We start from the raw sequence: 19,011 nt of genomic DNA on the forward strand, positions 1-19,011 counted from the left end.
CAGCATGGAGACAACTTATTCAAATTTGAAAGTGTTATATACTTGATTGCTCTGAACATCAAACAAATCCAAATCATACCTTTTTATTTCAGACTTTCCAACTATATCCCACTAATGTCAATGTGAAAAATATGCAATAATGCTTAAAAGTGCTTTTTGCAGAGGCTTCTGTCTGAGATGCACTTATTCCATTAATTGAAGCTACTTAACATGAAGTAAAACCTTTGTTTTGAACAAGGGTATCAGGGTAGGTTTCAGTCACCAGCCTAATGTTACTTCATTATGATGAAATGAGATGTCAAGCAAAATGACACCTTTTATTGGCTAACTAAAAAAAATTACAATATGCAAGCTTTCTAGGCAGCTCAGGTGCTTGACCGCCTTAAATTCACTTTGAATGAAACAATCTGTTATGCAAATAAATATAAATGCGAACCTACTTTTCACAATTGCACTAATACCATCTTAAGCAATCGGTAGATTTACAAGGCATTTTATGAAGTAACTCGCTATACTCAAATATCAATGAATGTATAAATAATAACCACGTTGTTTTCCCAGCAGTCTTAAAACAATACCAATGTAGGAACTTCTGAATGTAGAAGGCACAGTCATGTAGTAGTGAACACTTTTGTCTTTCAGCTTCAGTAACCAAGTCTGATCACTATTAGCACATAGTTTCACTGTACATTTTTTCCCTAGTTAATACAGTTGAAATGTTAGTTTAACTGGCAACCCTAAATTGGCTTGGTATGACTGAGCTTCAGAAAGTGTGCCAGCATGTGAATGGATCTCTTTCCCATCAGATGTACGTTTGTGTCTTGCACTCAGTGCAGCAGAAATAAATTCTGTCTGCCCACAGAAGCTTTATGATGACTGGAGTATGCAGTACAAGCATACCACTAGTTCACTGAAGATACTATATTTGCTTTTATGATTTTCTTGAAAAAAGCAATGACTAGGCTGCACATTGAAATAAAGTGCTATTAAACACATGGGAAACATATTTCAATAAAAGACTACTGTAATTGTTTTCCCTGTAATTTTAATCATAAGTAGCAGAAACAAAGGCAACTTTGAAACATTTTTTTATTCTGGCAAATGCTGAATGAAATGCAGTAATTTTCAAGGGCATGCAGAAACAATTTCAAGCAAGTTATCCTTTTGTGTCTGGATGCGAACTTTGCCTCAAGGCCACATAAATCATCTTATGAAAATTAAACATACTCCACAATACACAGTTTAAAAATCCACCTTAAGTTCAAATTTTAAATTTATGATTGCTGTTTTAAGCTAGGACCATTTTACATTAGCAGAAATAGTTATGGTCTCATTTAACACGAATAAACATTTAAAAAATCCATCCATCAGTGGCATCCAATTTAGAGTCACAAGAGACCACAACCTACTCCAGTAGCATTAGGCATAAGGCAGCAATCCACCCTGCACTAATCAAATTCCAAAAATAAACTCTCCCTTAATGTAATCCCCTTTATGCATGTTGTTATCTTTTACTTTTGAATGCATTATGACTTTTATTTGTTAGCATTCTGTACTTTGAATGGCTTGACTTACGTTTTTGCATTCTTGCCATAATAATCAAAGGACTATTCCACCCAAAAATATGATTTGTTTATCTATTACTTACCCCACATTGTTTGTAGTGATGGCCAAGAAAAACCTTTGATGTCATATTTGCATACAGAATGGATTTACAGAAAACTCCTAATACAAAGGACTTAATTGGAGAACCAGTTTGAGGGCCAACTTACACCAACACTGAGACTCATACAGGAACCAATCAGTTATCACCAATGAACCTAACTTGCATGACTTCAAGGATATGGGAAGAAATACCTATGCAGACTCAGAAAGAATGTGTCATATCACATGGACAAAAATCTGGGTAAAGAATTCAAAATCAGGACACTGTATTCCATTAGGCAACAGCACTACTGAGATCAATTTCGTAAAACTGAAAAAGAAATCTGTCCAGACCATTTCAAACAGAGTCAGAGATATTTTGAAATGATCATATTGACAATAACTAAAAAAACAGTAGCCCCAAAGTAAAGACAGTCATGTAAATACAGAGGGGACTGGGCAGTCTAATAGTCTGGAATCCAAACAGATTTTATTTTTTTCTCCAGCCGTCTGGTGTTTTTTTTGTTTTTTCTGTCCACCCTGGCCATTGGACCTTACTTATTCTATGTTAATTAATGTTGACTTATTTTATTTTCTTACTGTGTCTTTTATTCTTCTATTCTTCATTATGTAAAGCACTTTGAGCTACTTTTTGTATGAAAATGTGCTATATAAATAAATGTTGTTGTAAATGCAATGCACATGGGAGCTGCTATACGATGACAATAAATTCAGGACCTCAAAGTTACAGACTGCTAAGATCTTTGCAAGACAATCTGATCTTAGAGAAGAGAAAGCTTGTCTGCTAGGTAGGTAGAAAAAGAAGCTTCATCTGGAGCAAGTCAATTCTGCCCTGTCAAATCCATCCCATGCAACTCCGAACAGGGGCCAAGTCAAGCTTTGCAGCTGCTTCGATCCACAATGATGGAATATAGGAGCTTCAGCAATGTGATTGATGATTGAAGCCCAGGGCATGTCTGCATTCTAAGGTAGACTACCATTAGAAACCACTTGGAGCTCCTCTGCTCTCCCATAATGCCAGCAAATCAAGGGGACATCCTTGCTACTGCAGTCTTTATTATGTAAAACCTTACCTTTCCAATATCAAACCACAAAAACTTTGTGTTCCGATTCCCTGGTGCATGAATCCTTGATAATAAAAGAACAGTCACATCAGTTTTCAAGAAGCACATGAGGAGGACATTTGGGATGATAATGTTGCATGCAGGGATAAACTAAATTATTCAAGCTTTGGACATGATGTCCCCTGCTGCAAGAATCATCTTTGCCAAACCACTGCCAATGCTGAGAAAACTGGACAAAGTCTACAGCCAACTCCTGGCCCTGAACACCCAGGTGAGAGCCTTCTGCGAGGGCCAAAACATGTACAGTAATCCCTCGCTAAATCGCGCTTTGACTTTCGCGGTTTCGCTCTATCACGGATTTTATATGAAAGCATAACTAAATATATAACGCGGATTTTTTGCTGCTTCGCGGGTTCTGCGGACAATGTGTCTTTTTACTTCCTGTACATGCTTCCTCAGTTGGTTTGCCCACTTGATTTCATACAAGGGACGCTATTGGCGGATGACTGAGAAGCTAACCAATCAGAGCACGCAGTTAAGTTCTCCTGACTGAGAAGCTAACCAATCAGAGCACGCAGTTAAGTTCCTGCTTGCTGAAGGCAGTGTTAACCAGGAAGTCTCGTCTCGCTCATTCAGCATCAACGTGTTTCGCTATGTAAAGAGTTAACTTTTGTGCTCTTTTGTGTTTATCTTTGTGCATAGTCAAGCCCTTCATTATGGCTCCAAAACGATCTGCTACTGCTTCAGGGCCGTGCCCAAGCGCAAACGGAAGATGTTAACGATTGCCGAAAAGGTAAACATTTTGGATTTGTTGAAGGCTACGATTCTTTTTATTTAAAAAGTAGGAAAGGAATACAAGATCTACGGCCGCAGTGTCCTTTTAACCAGGGTGCAAAACAAGTTGTAAGTGGATGTAATAAGGCAGTAGTCTGGATGGAATCTGCTTTAGGGATTTGGATTGAAGACTGCCAGAAGAAGAACAACGGCAGTGCTACACAATCGCCTGAAGTGGCTCCTTTAAGGGCTGTAACTCTCTCCTTTGTTGTGCAGTAAAATAAAACTCATTGTTATCGGACAAGTCATCGTGTCATTGTTGGTGAGTAACCATAATTAATTTTCTACTTACAGTACTTAGTACATGTACGTACGTTTAGTGTCACTGTACACACACATTTACTGTATACTATTTTTGTTGCATTGTACGTATTTATTGCTGGTGGCCTGTCTATCGTAATGGCTGTAACGTGATATCTGAGACACTCAATATCTTTAAAATAATATTTAGGTTTTACTGTATATAAACAGTGTGTTTATATACATAATGTCAATGAATCTTACCTAATATCTAAGAGAATACAAAGGGATTATGCTGTATAACTATGTGGGGAATATTTATAAACAGTATGAGAGAGTTTATAAGGGCTTAAAATATATAAAAATAACCATAGAAACATATGGTTTCTACTTCGCGGATTTTCACCTATCGCGGGGGGTCTGGAACGCAACCCCCGCGATCAAGGAGGGATTACTGTACTTCATTGACAATTGGGGCCACAGTCTTTAAGATGTAAAGGCTTAAATCTGAACAGATTCAGCAGAAAGGTCCAAAGGTAATGCAGCATTCATAATTATCCAGCTTCATGCTTAATGTTAGTCATAAACTTGAATTAAAATATGAGAATTTGTGAGTGGTCTTACCAAAAGAAGGGCATTATAATAACCCAATAATATAGAATCATACATCATTCACTAAAAAGTGCAGACAAACCAATATAAATGCAAATTACTAAATTGGCATCTGTAGTTGTCCTAATATTTCAATATTATTCTTCTGATATACAGTAATTAGTATTGTTTTACTTAAAATCAGAATAACTTACTAGTTAATAGCATGTATACAGTAAATTATCTTATCAGTGATAAGAAAACAGTGACTCTGCAGTGTTAAGTGAAGCAGCCCCTTCAAATTGTAATTTTGTTCTTGCTGTTCATCAAGAAAAGAGAACCAGTTGTTTGACAAGCAGTTTTTTGATGTGTTTAAACTGTAAACAAATAAGCCTTGGTACTTCTCCTTTATTGGTTGTCTCACTATAATTATTCACAAAGTATCGCTTTCTCACTTATTCATCATTTATTAACCTCCAAAGAGTTCTTAAACTAATTACCAATATGTATAATAATAACTAATTAAGATAAGATTCAGGTAGAAAGCCAGTGTGACCCCAGAGCAACAGAAGTGATTCAAATACTGAAATATTTTGTTCTTAGTCGGCATGTCACCAAGTCAATGCACAACAGAGGACATATGACAGTATTAAGTCCTTTTTGAGATAACTAAATCTAACTTGATGCTGGTCCTGGACATCAGTAAATATGACTTCTATGGTTTTCAAAAATGTAGTAAGACAGTACCTTTAAAATGAACTATAGGGCAGCACTTTGTTAAAAGATGTTATTTTGATGCTGCCACTGCATTTAAGTTTACTAAAACTAAGTGTGCATTTATTGCTCTCTTTAAACAGCCAGCTACAGTATCTAAACAGTAAGATTAAAAGTTTCAATGCTAAGCTGAGGGCCACAGCTGATAGTTATTTTCAGGGTCTATTGAGAAATCTTCTACCATGGAAAACTTTTACAGTCAGTAAACTCAAAAGAGAGAGGAAAACTATTTAATAGTCCATTATGAAATTGTAAAGGCTTGTACAACAACATATTATGCAGTAAGTCAACTTCAGAGGCAGTCTTATTTTTAAAATTATAAACAAAATACAAAAGTATTACATTCAACTAAAAATTGCCTATTAACCAAAGCTGCATCAATACATCAGATCCTGAAAGTTTCTGTAGATAAAAGTCAGGCTTTTGTTGATTTTTCTTTCTTTTTTCTTTAATAAAGTAATAATATTATGAAATCTTGTTAAACCCAAGTGTGTTCAATACAGTGAACTCAATTCCACTACTAAAACAGGATTTCCTGCACTCCTTAAATCACCTTGATTATTTCTTGAAAATAAAAATCTCCTTTGCCCAGAGGGGACTGGGCGGTCTCATGGTCTGGAATCCCTACAGGTTTTATTTTTTCTCCAGCCGTCTGGAGTTTTTTGTTTTTTCTGTCCCCCCTGGCCATTGAACCTTACTCTTATTCGATGTTAATTAATGTTGATTTATTTTGTTTTCTTATTGTGTCTTTTATTTTTCTATTCTTTATTATGTAAAGCACTTTGAGCTACTGTTTGTATGAAAATGTGCTATATAAATGTTGTTGTTGTTGTTGATCCAATCCCAAATGGTCATTTCAGAGATGTTTTTGAGGGACTTTTTGACAGTGTACTAGAAATAGTTAACTGTTTATTATAAAGTGACATTTTTCCAGATTATTTAAACATTGTAGTACTTAATCTATGCGTCATAGAAAAATCTAAAATAAACCTAACTGATTTGTCCCCTACAATATAAGACCACTATAACCTGATTTTTGTAAGCAAAGTTCTAGAAAAATTTTTTTTTCAGCAGTTAAAAAATGACTTGAATAAAAATTGTATTCCACATTATTGTCAGTGAGATTTCTGACCAAATCATAGTAGAGAAACTGCTTTAGTAAGGTAGTTAATGACTTGAGGGTTAATGCTGATGCAAACAACACATTTGTTCTTTTCTATTAGCTTTGATACTATAGATCACAGCATTCTCATTACCCATAGTACTTTTAGTAATACTACAAATTGATTTGAATCTTATGTAACAGGTAAAAATATTATTTAGAAGTTATGGTGAGTGTATGTCAAAGATCCATGATGTTATATAATGGGCACTGCAGGGATCATATCAGGGCCCACTGTTACTCTTAATCTACTTGTTCCTGTAAGGCATGACTATTTTAAAACTCAAGGTGAATTACCACAGTTACGTAAAGACAAACAGCTTTACTTACCTGTAACACTAAATAATAGTAATATAAGGAAGTATGAGGAAGTAGTAATTTCCTCAAACTAGAGAAGGAAAAAACTGAAATTTTACTTCTTTGCAAAAGTGAAAAAAGTGATGGCCTTAGATGCAAACTTGATCACCCACTGTTACAAATCAAGACAAAAGTAAAGAATGTGGGTGTACTTATGGACTCAAGTCCAAACTTCACATATTATCCATATTACTAAGACATTCATTTTGGACACACTGCAGGAGTTTAAGATGGCATAACATAACATCTCAAGAAATAGCAAAATAACAAATGGCATGTTTTTGCTTTTAGTTGACTAATTTAATGTAATACTAGGGGGCTTTGCCCCCTGCTCGCTTCACTCGCCAAACCCCTGCCACTTGTATATGGGGATGTGGATGTACAATTTAAATAGATTTTAATTTTCATGTGAAGTGTTATATTTGCATCTATACGACGTATAACTGCCCATGACTGCATTTCGTTTCTTTCTCTCTATTATATAAAATGACTTTTTCGAATGTTTGACTCTGAGATTTATTAATTGTCTTTGCCAAAGCTATTCTAACAGGAAACTGTTAATGTTTTAATACGAATGGTATATCAAGATCTCCTTTGGTGTCTGATGTTCTCCACGGGAGATATACTACATTACCTTTCTTGAATACATCCTTCGTTCTACAGTAATTCGTGCGGTGGAAGACTGGCCGGTGTCAACAGTTGTGGATATTCTTCGTGATATTGTATATTGTAAATTGTTGTTTTTATCTTCCGCACGATCACCACCAACTGTTTCAGCATAGTCTATTGATACGCATTTAACCATTTTGCCATGTTACCAATCGACTTTGTTGGCGTAAATTCGTTTGACTTTCTCGTTTCTAGGTGCTAGGATTGCCCATGTACTCATTTTTTCCTGTTGCTAGCTCTTCGTGAAGAAATTCTTCAATAAGATTTGGACATAATATGTCTTCTTTAATTGTGAACTTAAAGTGAGGAAAACGTTAAAATTTATAAGAACTGAGAGGCGCAGGAAGTGTGTCTGACAAAAGCATTCACAAGACTGAGAGGTGAGAGTACTGTGGTCTTGTTTGAAAATGCTTGCTAGGAGGGCGTGACTGTTTAAAATATCATCGCAATATTCTTGTCTTGTGGGACTTGAAAAAATCTTTTCCAAAAAGTGTCATCTGATCTCCTAAAAATTCTTGATGCATCGAAATTATTTTTATATAATAGAGAGACATTCTAACAGGACTGTCTAAGATGGACATAATCCAATTGCATGTACTTCAACATGCAGCAGCAAGAATCTTAACGAAAAAAGAAAATCTAGGCACATTTCATCAGTCTTAGCATTCTTACATTTGTTGCCTGTGTCCTTGAGAACTGATTTTAAAGGCTCCGACTAATCTTACTCCTTCCTGCATATTGATGTCCCCATCTCCTTACATTTAAATTCATAATCTTAGATCCTGAAATGATGGTTTATGCATTATTTTGAGAACAAAGCATAAAAGAACAAGTGAGGCCTGGCCTTTTCCTCTTATACACCAATAATTTGAAATTCCCTACTGATCGAAAAACGACATTGTGGAACAAGATTATGATACATACTGCAGTATCATCTACTGTAAACACTGGCACTTATTAACCTCTGTTCCTACTTCTTAGGCCACTGACACAAATCAAAATAACCCTGTAGTTGATGTTGGGAGGAAAGTGGCTGCTCCAGCATTGGACAAGACCTACAGTGTCTAATCCTATCGGGTGGCATATTATAACAATAGTTAACTAGTTTACAATATATATGCTTTGTAAAATGGCCAGTGAGATCTGGGTGGTCTTTTGGCCCTGCAACTCATGGAAGTTTACTTTCTCCAGCATCTCGTCAGTGAATGTTTTTGTTTCCCTCTCCTAACCTGGCTATTTTACCATAGCATTAGACTGTAAGTTTGACCATTACATACCATAACAATCAGATACATAAAAACTTGATGTAGATTATTTTAATTTAACCCACTATTCCCTAATGGGTTTTTATCATTATTGTACCTATATATGACATACACAAAAATAAATGGCTATTATTCTGCTTATGTAATAAAGAAGCTGCAAATGACTGAAGTGTAGTGAGTACAACACTCCACATTTTTAAAAGAAAGTATTTAAATGATTAAAAAAAACTTTGTTTACACCAATAACAATTTCTGCCTCACATTTCATGTCACCCTACATTTACATAGGTCGTTGTGGACACGGAACACACATGAAATGTATGTATTCCTAATGACGATATATTATTTACAGTACTCTCTACAATTCCAGGCACCTCACACGCAGATAAACAGACTTGAGCTCTGAGATTTTTCTGTGCAACTTGAGCTGCGTCGGTGGGAGGATGGGATAGCAAGCTGCTTGCTGCCTGTGCTGATCAACACATTTGCAAAACAGAAGATGCTAATGGAGAGGTGCGAAGGAATTTAAGGTGGCCCAAGATTAAGAGTTTTTTGGCTTTGATTATTGGCTTTCATCAGGACAGGCCACATGACTGTCTCAATATGGCTGCCAAGTTGTGCTTCTCAGTGTGGTCTTCATTTCAGTTCCTGGTGTGTTAGATGCTCCCTCATCATGATGGTGAGAGAGAGAGAGAGAGAGAGATAGGGAGGGGTAAAGCAACTGTACATTCTTTGTCCAAATCCTTACACCAATAGGGCGTAGTGCTACAGAATGGCATCTGATTCAAACCAATGGGGACATACAATACCTTTCACACCTGCCCCAAAAAACATTTTTTGAGATGATGCTTGCCAGCTAGGTAATTTGGCTTCCTATGGGGGTTGATTGAGAGAGTCCTCACAAAATCCTAAAGACTGGGGTGGGGGGATGGGTTCCTAAACATCAAACAATTGCTGTTCTTATATAGAAAATTTCACACCACAACATATTTACAGCATAAACATGTGATCAATGATCACTTGAAAGACTGGTAGTGTCATGTACTAAAATAGAAATTTTGTCCACTTTAAAAGTATTTAACATTTTCTAATTTTAAGTAATACACTGTATCTTTTCCCCACTGTAATACAAATCTATTCATTTTTGCACACTCACTTCTGTGCAGGTCTGTAGACAATCAGGGCCTCTTCAACGCACTGTCAGAGGATGTCGATCAATCACGGAGCAAACCTACACTCAGTCATTCCTGACTAATGTACAACATTCATATTAAACACTTTACAGAACATCAAGCACAGCATCACACTTGCCAAGGTCCTTTGTCATAAAGCAATGTAGGGCTCATAGAACAAAGCCTGAAGAAAGAATACAATATGAGGAATAGTAGTGGTGTGGCTCGTGGACAAAAATCACTTTCTGCTTGTGTCTCAAACAGATTGTACCTGTACTTTCTCCCTCCCAGTGAACCTTTGCTGTAGCTCTAGTTTCTCTAAAGTCTAATCTATACTAATAAAAGGCAAAGCCCTCACTGACTGACTGACCCACTCACTCATCACTAATTCTCCAACTTCCCGTGTAGGTAGAAGGCTGAAATTTGGCAGGCTCGTTCCTTACAGGTTCCTTACAAAAGTTAATTTACAAAAGTTTCATTTTGAAATTCTACGAGTAACGGTCATAACGGTCGACAACGTCCGCCATGTTAAACTTTCTTATTTATGGCCCTTTTCTTCACGAAATTTGGTAGGTGGCTTCCCTGCGCTAACCAAAACCGAAGTACGTACTTTTTTTGGTGGTATGACGCCACTGTAGGCTGCCATATTGAACTTTCCAACGGCCTTTGTTGCCTATGGGCCCATCTTCAAGAAATTTGGTATGCGGGTTCCCAACGCTAACTGAATCCTACTTACGTACATATATACATCCATAGCCTGCAACTCGGTCGCTGTGTGAGGCGGCGTTGGGTCCCCCATCCCCACACCTCCCACGTTGTTGGCTGGCTGCCAGCCTATATAAGGCCATCCGTCGCTCCGGTCTCTTCATTCCCTTCCTTGTTTCGCCACGGTATTCACGTCTACCTGCTGATAACTGCAGCCTATTTATTTAATGCACGGCTTCTCTGCTGTTTTATTGTTCATTTATTATGATTATAGTTATTGTATAGGTATTTTAGACTTAGTTTACATTGTTCAGGTACCCATTTCCTTTATCGTTCCAACTGTACCCCCATTAACATGTCTATCGAAGTGATCACCATCGATCAAAGAACTGTCACTTACCGAGTGGATTCCATGCCCGGAGATGGCGCCTGCCTTTTCCATTTTCTGTGTTACATATTGCACAGCCATATCGGGCTCACTCTTGATATCCGGAGGAACATTGTGTCTTATGTATTGAATGACTGGGACAGGTTCAAGGTGTGAACTGATGACGGTACAGAAGATAATTATACTATACAGGAGAACTATAAGAGTGAAATGCTTAAGCCCTTCACCTATGGTTCTGCATGTGAGTTGATGGCTGCCGCTGAATTGTTCGGTTGTCGCTTTCAAATGGCCAAATATTTTACACCTTTCGACAACCGCCAATGCCTCTTAAACATCTTAGATTCACAGGTGATTTGAGTAGTGGACACTTTGATGTTTAGAAATGTTTAAACTCTCAAAAGCTGGATGCGAAGTTATCAATGAAACCAGTTGTGTGCTTACAGCGCTTGACAGATGCTGAATGTCACTTCAACACAAGTCCTGCAAATACCAACGTAATTAAAACAAACCATGAAACTCAAACCGATTATGACAGCAGCAATCCAAGCTGTGAGATTTGAGGCAAGATTGCTTTTCACATGGCCAACTGTACGCTGCATGCTCAAGAGTAAGCTCAGCACACAGCTTGGTCATATTACAACCGGAGGGCCAAACTGACAACATGGCATACAAAGAGATCCTTAACAAATAATTATTGGTATATTTTCCCTCAGTTTAAAAAGGTTCACTTTTCTTCTTAATAAAAATTTTAAGGCAGTACTTCGCCGCTGTGAAGCGCGGGTATTTTGCTAGTATAGCGAATATGTGAGAGTAACACAGGCAGTTAGGCTGCACTGTTTTACTGCAGCTCAGGCTGCTTCCATATGTCACCCCAAACAGAACAGAAAATCAATCTACTGTAATGTACAAGATGCTGTGGAACACACCTCCATTGCTTAGGGTAGGATTTTTTTGTCTCTGCTGCACCCAAAAGATAAGGGGAACTATGCTGTATTAGTAGAACCTTCCAAATCAAATCCTTTAATCCATGACACCTTGTGAAACCAGCCAAACTTCAATCTAAGTACTTTACAAGTGGATTTTGACATGCAGAAGAAGAGATTTATCATATCTTTCAAAACTGGAGCACATGGAGTTTAACAGTGAGTCAGGAAAAAGGAAGTTAACTAGTAACCTTTGTCACACACGTGCGCATGGGAGGCAGCTAAAGGGCTTGAGTGAAGGCAGTTCGGAGGCATGCCGGGGTGTGGCAGAGTGCACGGACTCTTTTTCTCCCTTGCCTGTAGACCATCCCCGGGGGATTTCACCTGGCTCTCCTGACATCACTTCCGGGACTGAGCCAAAGGAAGTCGGCCACACCAGCTCCAGTCCCTCTGATGTCACCTCCGGCTACGAACCAATGGTGGAAGACCACGTGCCAGATCCATATGACCTCACTTCCTGTCTCCCCCATTAAAACCTGCCCCTTTTCCTTTGTTTCCTCAGTCTTGTACTGGACTCGGTTGAATGCACTTCAGTGCTGATTATTTTGACAAAACGACCTTTTGCAGCCAGGATACTATATTATACGGGTGGCTGCCCCAACTCTTTATCTGTCCATGTCTCGTTCTTGTGACACCTTGTAATTTAAAGTCTAATGCATAAACTACCCAGGCACAACCCTCATTACCAGTTAGCTTTTCCTTCAACTATTAGATCTCATTCTTGAACGTGGACTCTTCAGTGCTTTCCCTGTCATTCAATTTATTTTGTCTATTTGTGTGGGTGTGCAACCCTGCCCTCTCTTACCTAAAAGACTATGGAGCATAAAGAGATCATGGACAATTTATAGCTCAAAATAAACATTGAACATGACACAGCACATGGAAAGCCATAAGTAAAAGCAAAAAATGGAGAAATGTACTTATGCTTCTCAGAAACTATTATTCAGCAAAATACAAAAAATGTAAACATCAACTACATGGAAAAACATTGTTATTATCTTCATATTATGATTTGGCAACTACTCTGAAATACTTCAAAGGCAATTACCTTCCTCTGACCACTTGGACTGAAACATTTTGAGTATATGTTATTGATCTGGCATCAGGAACATCTGTCAGGATTTCTTGCTTTTTGCCAGTAAAGACTGGTCCACTGTAGAAAATGATCTGTTACAAGAAAGAAAAAAAATGATTCTGAGGAAAAGAAAAAATATATACTCTTAACATAATGCACATCTGATTTAATTAGTGTTTTCATGCTTAAGTAAGTTTCTTAGATTATCTACACTGAAAATATGAAGGATAGCTGGTGGGTGAACACTTACTTAAGCTTAGCAAACAAACTGACAGTGTGGCCACCAGGGGGCACACCTTTTTCTCCAAACCCAACACTGACTGACACCAGGCACAAGTCCAGCAACACACAAGGCTTTATTTCAGTGGGAAACGCTTTTCGTTTACTACCAGCACCAAGCACAGTACAAAATGCACATCAATGAGCACAGAACTTTCTTTTCTTCCTTCTCTTTGTCTCTGTTGCTCCTTCCACTTTCACTCCCAGATGTGGTGGAAGGCCAGTAGTACGGCCATGAAGCTCCCACTGGAAGCCCCCAAAGAACTCAACAGGGCTGTGCCAAACTAAAACACCTATGCAGCCCTGTGAGAATCCGAGTCATGTTAAGATAGACTCCAGTTCCCAATAACCCTACTGTATATTAAATAAAGTTGGCTAAAAAATTGATTAATGGTTTTCTGCCATGATAGAAAAATAAGGAGGAAAGAAAGCAAGTTAGAAGGACACAGGAGATGAATTAGGAACAAGAGGACATCTGAAGCCAGAAAGTTTTGATTTGAAACACCCAAACCCAAAATGCTAACTAAAAATCAAAGACGAAGAAAGCACAGGAAAATCCTAACTTCCTGGAGTTATTGGAAATATCAAATTCACTGCAAGAATTCATTCAACATCCAGAATGCCACTGTAAGTACCATCAGCATATGTGATTTTTTGAAACAAAAAAGCTAATTCCTTTCCTACTCGAGAGCATGTGTACACAAATATAATGATTTAGCGGTCTACCACACAATTATTAGTAATCTCCTCTAGTCCTCCTGGAAAAACAACCAATAACCTCACCCTGCAAATGTACACTGTTTTCTATGTCTTGGTACTGAGATCTAAGAAGTCACAATATTTCAATAAAAGACGGGCTACAAGTAATTGCTATTGCATTGAGAAACAGGGAAAACAAAAGATGGACAAGTTATCAAGTGAACACATCACTCAAGCACTGAATCACTTTCCTCATAACCCTCAGAAATCCCTAAGGGGAGTTTGACAATGAACCGTTTTGCTTAATGATCTAACACAGCTTTGTTTGTACTGGGCTGCTCCATGTTTGATACTGCTAATGCATTACACACTTTGCAGCTCTGGGTATCTAAGATACTACCTTAAATGAAGGGTATGCATGAAATGCATGGTGTTTAAAACAGTTACACATGAATTTTCCTTTGAACTATTTCATATAGATACTGCATTCATCAAATATGTTGTATATACTGAAGTTTTCCTTCATGAGATGCACTCCCTCATGCCTTAACATATAGACAGATAAAGCAGCTCCAAGCAACTCAGAAATCTACAGGCCTGTTACAAAATCTTGAAATGCAACATTTTTAGTTCTCAGGTATGAATAATTAAACTATTGTTTTCTCTTATCTATACACATTCGGCTTACAATTCATTCCCAGTTCCCTGGTTGTCTATAGGGATGATGCTTCTACAATGCATGAAAGTACCAAACAAGCAATAAATGCTGGTTTTGCAGAAAAAAGATTCTGCTGAAAGACTGTTACTTTAATATTAAAAACTGCATATATTTTAGAAATCGGAAATATTCTGAAAAATTACTTAAATATTGCATATATTTAATCATAGCAAATGCAAAAAAAACTATACAGTACATATCAAAAAAAAAACTCTGGAAATTGGTGTACTGTAATATCAAACAACATTTCTATACAGCAAATCCACCCAAGATGCTTTACAAATACCAAGTTACAAGGCATATATTTTAATAGTTTAAGTGAAAACAGTGATTTACTTAGTGTCACAGATTACTTAGGAGCTTAACATCCACTGTATCAGGCATGATGCCGCACTACCATCCTATAACAAATGTATACTAGAAAACACTGGAGAAACAGTGTTCTTGCATTTCTGCTCTTCAGAATCACTATGTAAACCCAAATTTTCTCAACATTTATTATGACAATTTCCTTATTTTAACTATAACATAAAAAATTCCCCATATTGATATTTTTCATCTTTAAATGATGACAAACAAAAATATAAATAGTCATCCACCCCATTGCTTTTGAACATACTTTTACAGAGTCACAAGGGCCAAACCTTACATGGGCTGCACTGCGTATAAGACTTGAAACAACCTCAGAAAGCTCTCTCCAGTGCAAGAAAAAGCCATGCACCAGTAAGAAGCAATTTGGAGTCTACAGTTAGCCTAATGTGTATATTTTTGAGGAAAAAAAAAAAACAAAAAAACAAACAAATATATATGAATGCATAAAGAACATGTAAATTATAATCTTTTGACTTGAGCTAGGGTCTAATAATCGGGATGCATTAGGCATAATTAAAATATTTTGGAAATTGCATTTACTCTCAGATGGAAAACCTGCTGAATGAGTAACAGATTCCAATTTTAACTTTTTTTGCTCTAATGCATCAACCGTTGCCATCCTGCTCTTCAACTTTGTGTTTTCCAGTCTTTCTCAGAAGCAATCATATACAGTAAGAGACAGAATAGTCCACTGTACAGTGCTCACTCAGAGGGAAACTGAAGTATTTAAAGGATACCAGGCCAGTACAAGAAGATGATGCAAACTCAATGTTATGGGCATCACTGCTCACACCTGAATATGGTATTAAGGTATTTTTAGACAGTAGCTAAAACAAGTACATGCATCACCCATGTACATTATTAATGCACTTTAAGTGAAATTCTTTTATATGCCTTATACACATAAGAATAAGAGCGATAAGTTGAAAGAAACCCAAAATTCACATATACCTGTATTCGTTGTCAATGAGCCTGTATTAAGAATATTGTACTTACTGGAAATTTTTAATTCCAAAATTAATATTTCACATTTATGTCTGTAAATAAATATGTTGTTCAGTTTGGTCTAATAAAAAGTTATAAAAATATAGCCTCTGGAGATGTTGTTACTTGACACTTGTTTCCAGGTGTGACAACTGCATTTCTTGTATAAAGTTTGAATAATCTCTCAATATTGTCTCAATTTTTTATTACATTTAAAAGGCATTTAATCAACAAAGGAAGACTCTAAACTGACACTGCATAGTTTTGTCTGTTTGTGTTGCTGTGTTTGAATGTGCCCTACGACAAAATGGCACCCCATTCTGGGGTCTGAATACTGCTTCTAGCATAAGCTCCAGTCTCATTCAATCTTGACCAATAAAAATAGGTTTAGAAAATGGATGAATAATATCACATTCTGAAAAACTTCAGTGAGAATTTTCAGTACTGTTTTTACCATACATCTTGCTAAATTAAGAAAATGCCAATTGCCTCATTTAAGTTTGATTTCAAAGTATTATCTTTTAAAAAGCTACCATCATTATCATAAGCATGATGAGACAAGATTTTATTCATTTACAGTGTATCATCAAAGTTAAATTCTGCAACCAATGGTTTCTTATTACAGAGCCTCCTTCAAAGAACAGCCTCATGACAATATGGAAACATTAATTCCACAGGGCCAAAATTAACTTAAGGGGCTAATGCTACACTATGCTGCCATCTGCTACTAAGTGTCATCTGAACAAACTCAGTCTGACCTCTGACTATAATCTTAACCTGTCTACTTCCAGCTCTTTTGCTTTTTAAACAAATATTTAGCACACAATTTGCAAAGGGGATTTTAAAGATGAATACTAGCTAGTCAAAATAGACTCATCACAATTATACACTGGTGAGTTAAATAAATTGGAAAACCTTTTATAGCTTAATAGTAAAAAAAGAATGCCCCTTCTACTACAGTGGTTTCACATGCAAGGACAAGGCCATACTAGAATGGGCTTCTCAAAATGAAAGGCATTACAGTGAAAATTCATATTTTATGCATGAAACATCAGAATTTCTGCTGTTTAAAAAACATAAGCTGAAGACTTCTTTTAAATCATGTTTAAATATTTCAATTCCCAGAGACCTCTATTAATGACCATAACTACTACCCAGTATTTCCATGAATATATGATCATTCATCAATAAAACTGCCAGGCTATTGCTCCTTAAGCTACTGCCTCTTAATTTTGAGAAAGTATTTTAGAATTTGTATAGATATATGTTTAAGCTGAAAATGAATTACCAAATATAAGTGTTCTAGAAATTCACAATCTCCGCAAATTGAACTTAATAATAATAGAATCACATTAATCACAAAATAGTGGTAGGGTGGCAAATATAGGCAATTTTATTTTTTATAGGGTTGTTGCCACCATAAACAAAGCTATGATAGACTGTTACAGTAACATGGATCCATCAATCTGCCTATAGATTTGCCTTTCATACCAAAGCCTATCCCAGAGCATAGTATATGTGAATTATGCTTCTGTAAAGGGAGAGTTTTTCGCCACAAGGGAAGCTACCCTGAGTCCTGAATAACATGCTATGTAAAGCAATATACTAATGGAAGTCAAAGTACTTGGTTGTCTATCATTAAACCAGGCCTGACATACAGTATGGTTTCACACAGTATTTTAGGATACTGACTTATGCTGACTCCAACAAGACACAATATGAATCAAATAAACAGTAAAACTCTTCTCATAATGATTATTTCACTTTTGCTTGTAATAGACCAACATATTGTTGTTTTTAAGGGATTTAGGAGAAGTGTTTATTTTTCCTGGTATGTTTTCTTTGTTAAAGTCATCCATCCATTAAATTTTTGGAAATCTCTTTTTAAAATACCAAGTAACAGGCACAAGTCAAGAGTCAATCCTAGATGGGATATCAGTCACAGGATACACTCAAAAGTCTCCTAATTGTCATAATCCGCTTCACAAAAGATATAATGGAAAACCAGAGCTTCCTAAGTACCCTGCTACCTACAATATTGCATTGGAAAAAGAAATAAAAAAAAACAATAAATCAATTAATCTTATAAGATCTGTGTCCAGATTTTAGAAGACATGTGGAACCAGAGTGAACAAATAAAAATCACACTTTATGTTTCACTTCAATTATTTAATCCAATGGATATTTTTTCTGTGATATTTTGTGACTCTATTTTGAAAATATAAAACTGGGAAAACACAATTCAGAATTATTAATAATATAATCAGTATAATCAAAACATAAAACTTGCAATCTGAAAGAGATCTCTACTTACACTTTGGCTTGAAAAACTGAGAGGGATACAGAAGGAAAACAAATGTAGAATATTCCTATAAAGATTCCATTTCTCAAATGAGTATTTAACAGATTGGCAGCCAAGTCACAATTTATCTAAATTATCTGCTTATGGCAGTAATATGTCAATTAATTTTCTGATCATGCTCATTTCACAGAATCCTGAAAGAGTGCAAAGTCTACCATAAAAGCAGATGCACAGCCGGAATCTGCTCTAGATATGACTTCCAATGCAGGTCACATTCAAGTAGGTACTTACAATATAGTACTAGATTGTGAATGACTAAGTTTCACGCAATTCAATTCAAAATAAGTTCTGTGAATATTCAGAACAATATTGCCATGTTAAAAAATGAAAGAAAACCTCTTACAGATAAAATACATGAAGACTGGCTTTTCTATTCCATCTATACATTTATTAGTTTACCATTAAACATTTCACGAAATCCACAATATCCACTCATATTTACAAAAGATCACGGAAGATGCTACAAGATCCACCAATATCTCACCTGTACCATATCAAAATAATGTAATAATCTGGTTTAATGATAATATGGTTAAAAAAAGTAATTTACCTTTCCTGGTCGAGGGTTGATTTTCACATTCTTCCTGTCAATTAAACTCTACAAATGATAAAGGAACAACAGTAAAAACAGATCTTCAAACAAGACATATTAA

General features: G+C 36.4%; 1 protein-coding gene across 1 annotated transcript in view; it reads right to left on the reverse strand.

The window, feature by feature from the left end:
• LOC120523269 (very large A-kinase anchor protein) overlaps positions 1–19,011 on the reverse strand; it is a 148,186-nt gene that overhangs the window by 88,574 nt on the left and 40,601 nt on the right. The window contains exons 5-6 of the mRNA XM_039744445.1: positions 18,909–18,956; positions 12,918–13,036 (exon numbers count right to left, since the gene is read on the reverse strand). Coding sequence (XP_039600379.1) covers positions 12,918–13,036; positions 18,909–18,956 — 167 coding nt within the window. The remainder of the gene's footprint in view (positions 1–12,917; positions 13,037–18,908; positions 18,957–19,011) is intronic.

The sequence above is a fragment of the Polypterus senegalus genome, chromosome 2, assembly GCF_016835505.1.
Source record: "Polypterus senegalus isolate Bchr_013 chromosome 2, ASM1683550v1, whole genome shotgun sequence".
Lineage (NCBI taxonomy): Eukaryota > Metazoa > Chordata > Cladistia > Polypteriformes > Polypteridae > Polypterus > Polypterus senegalus.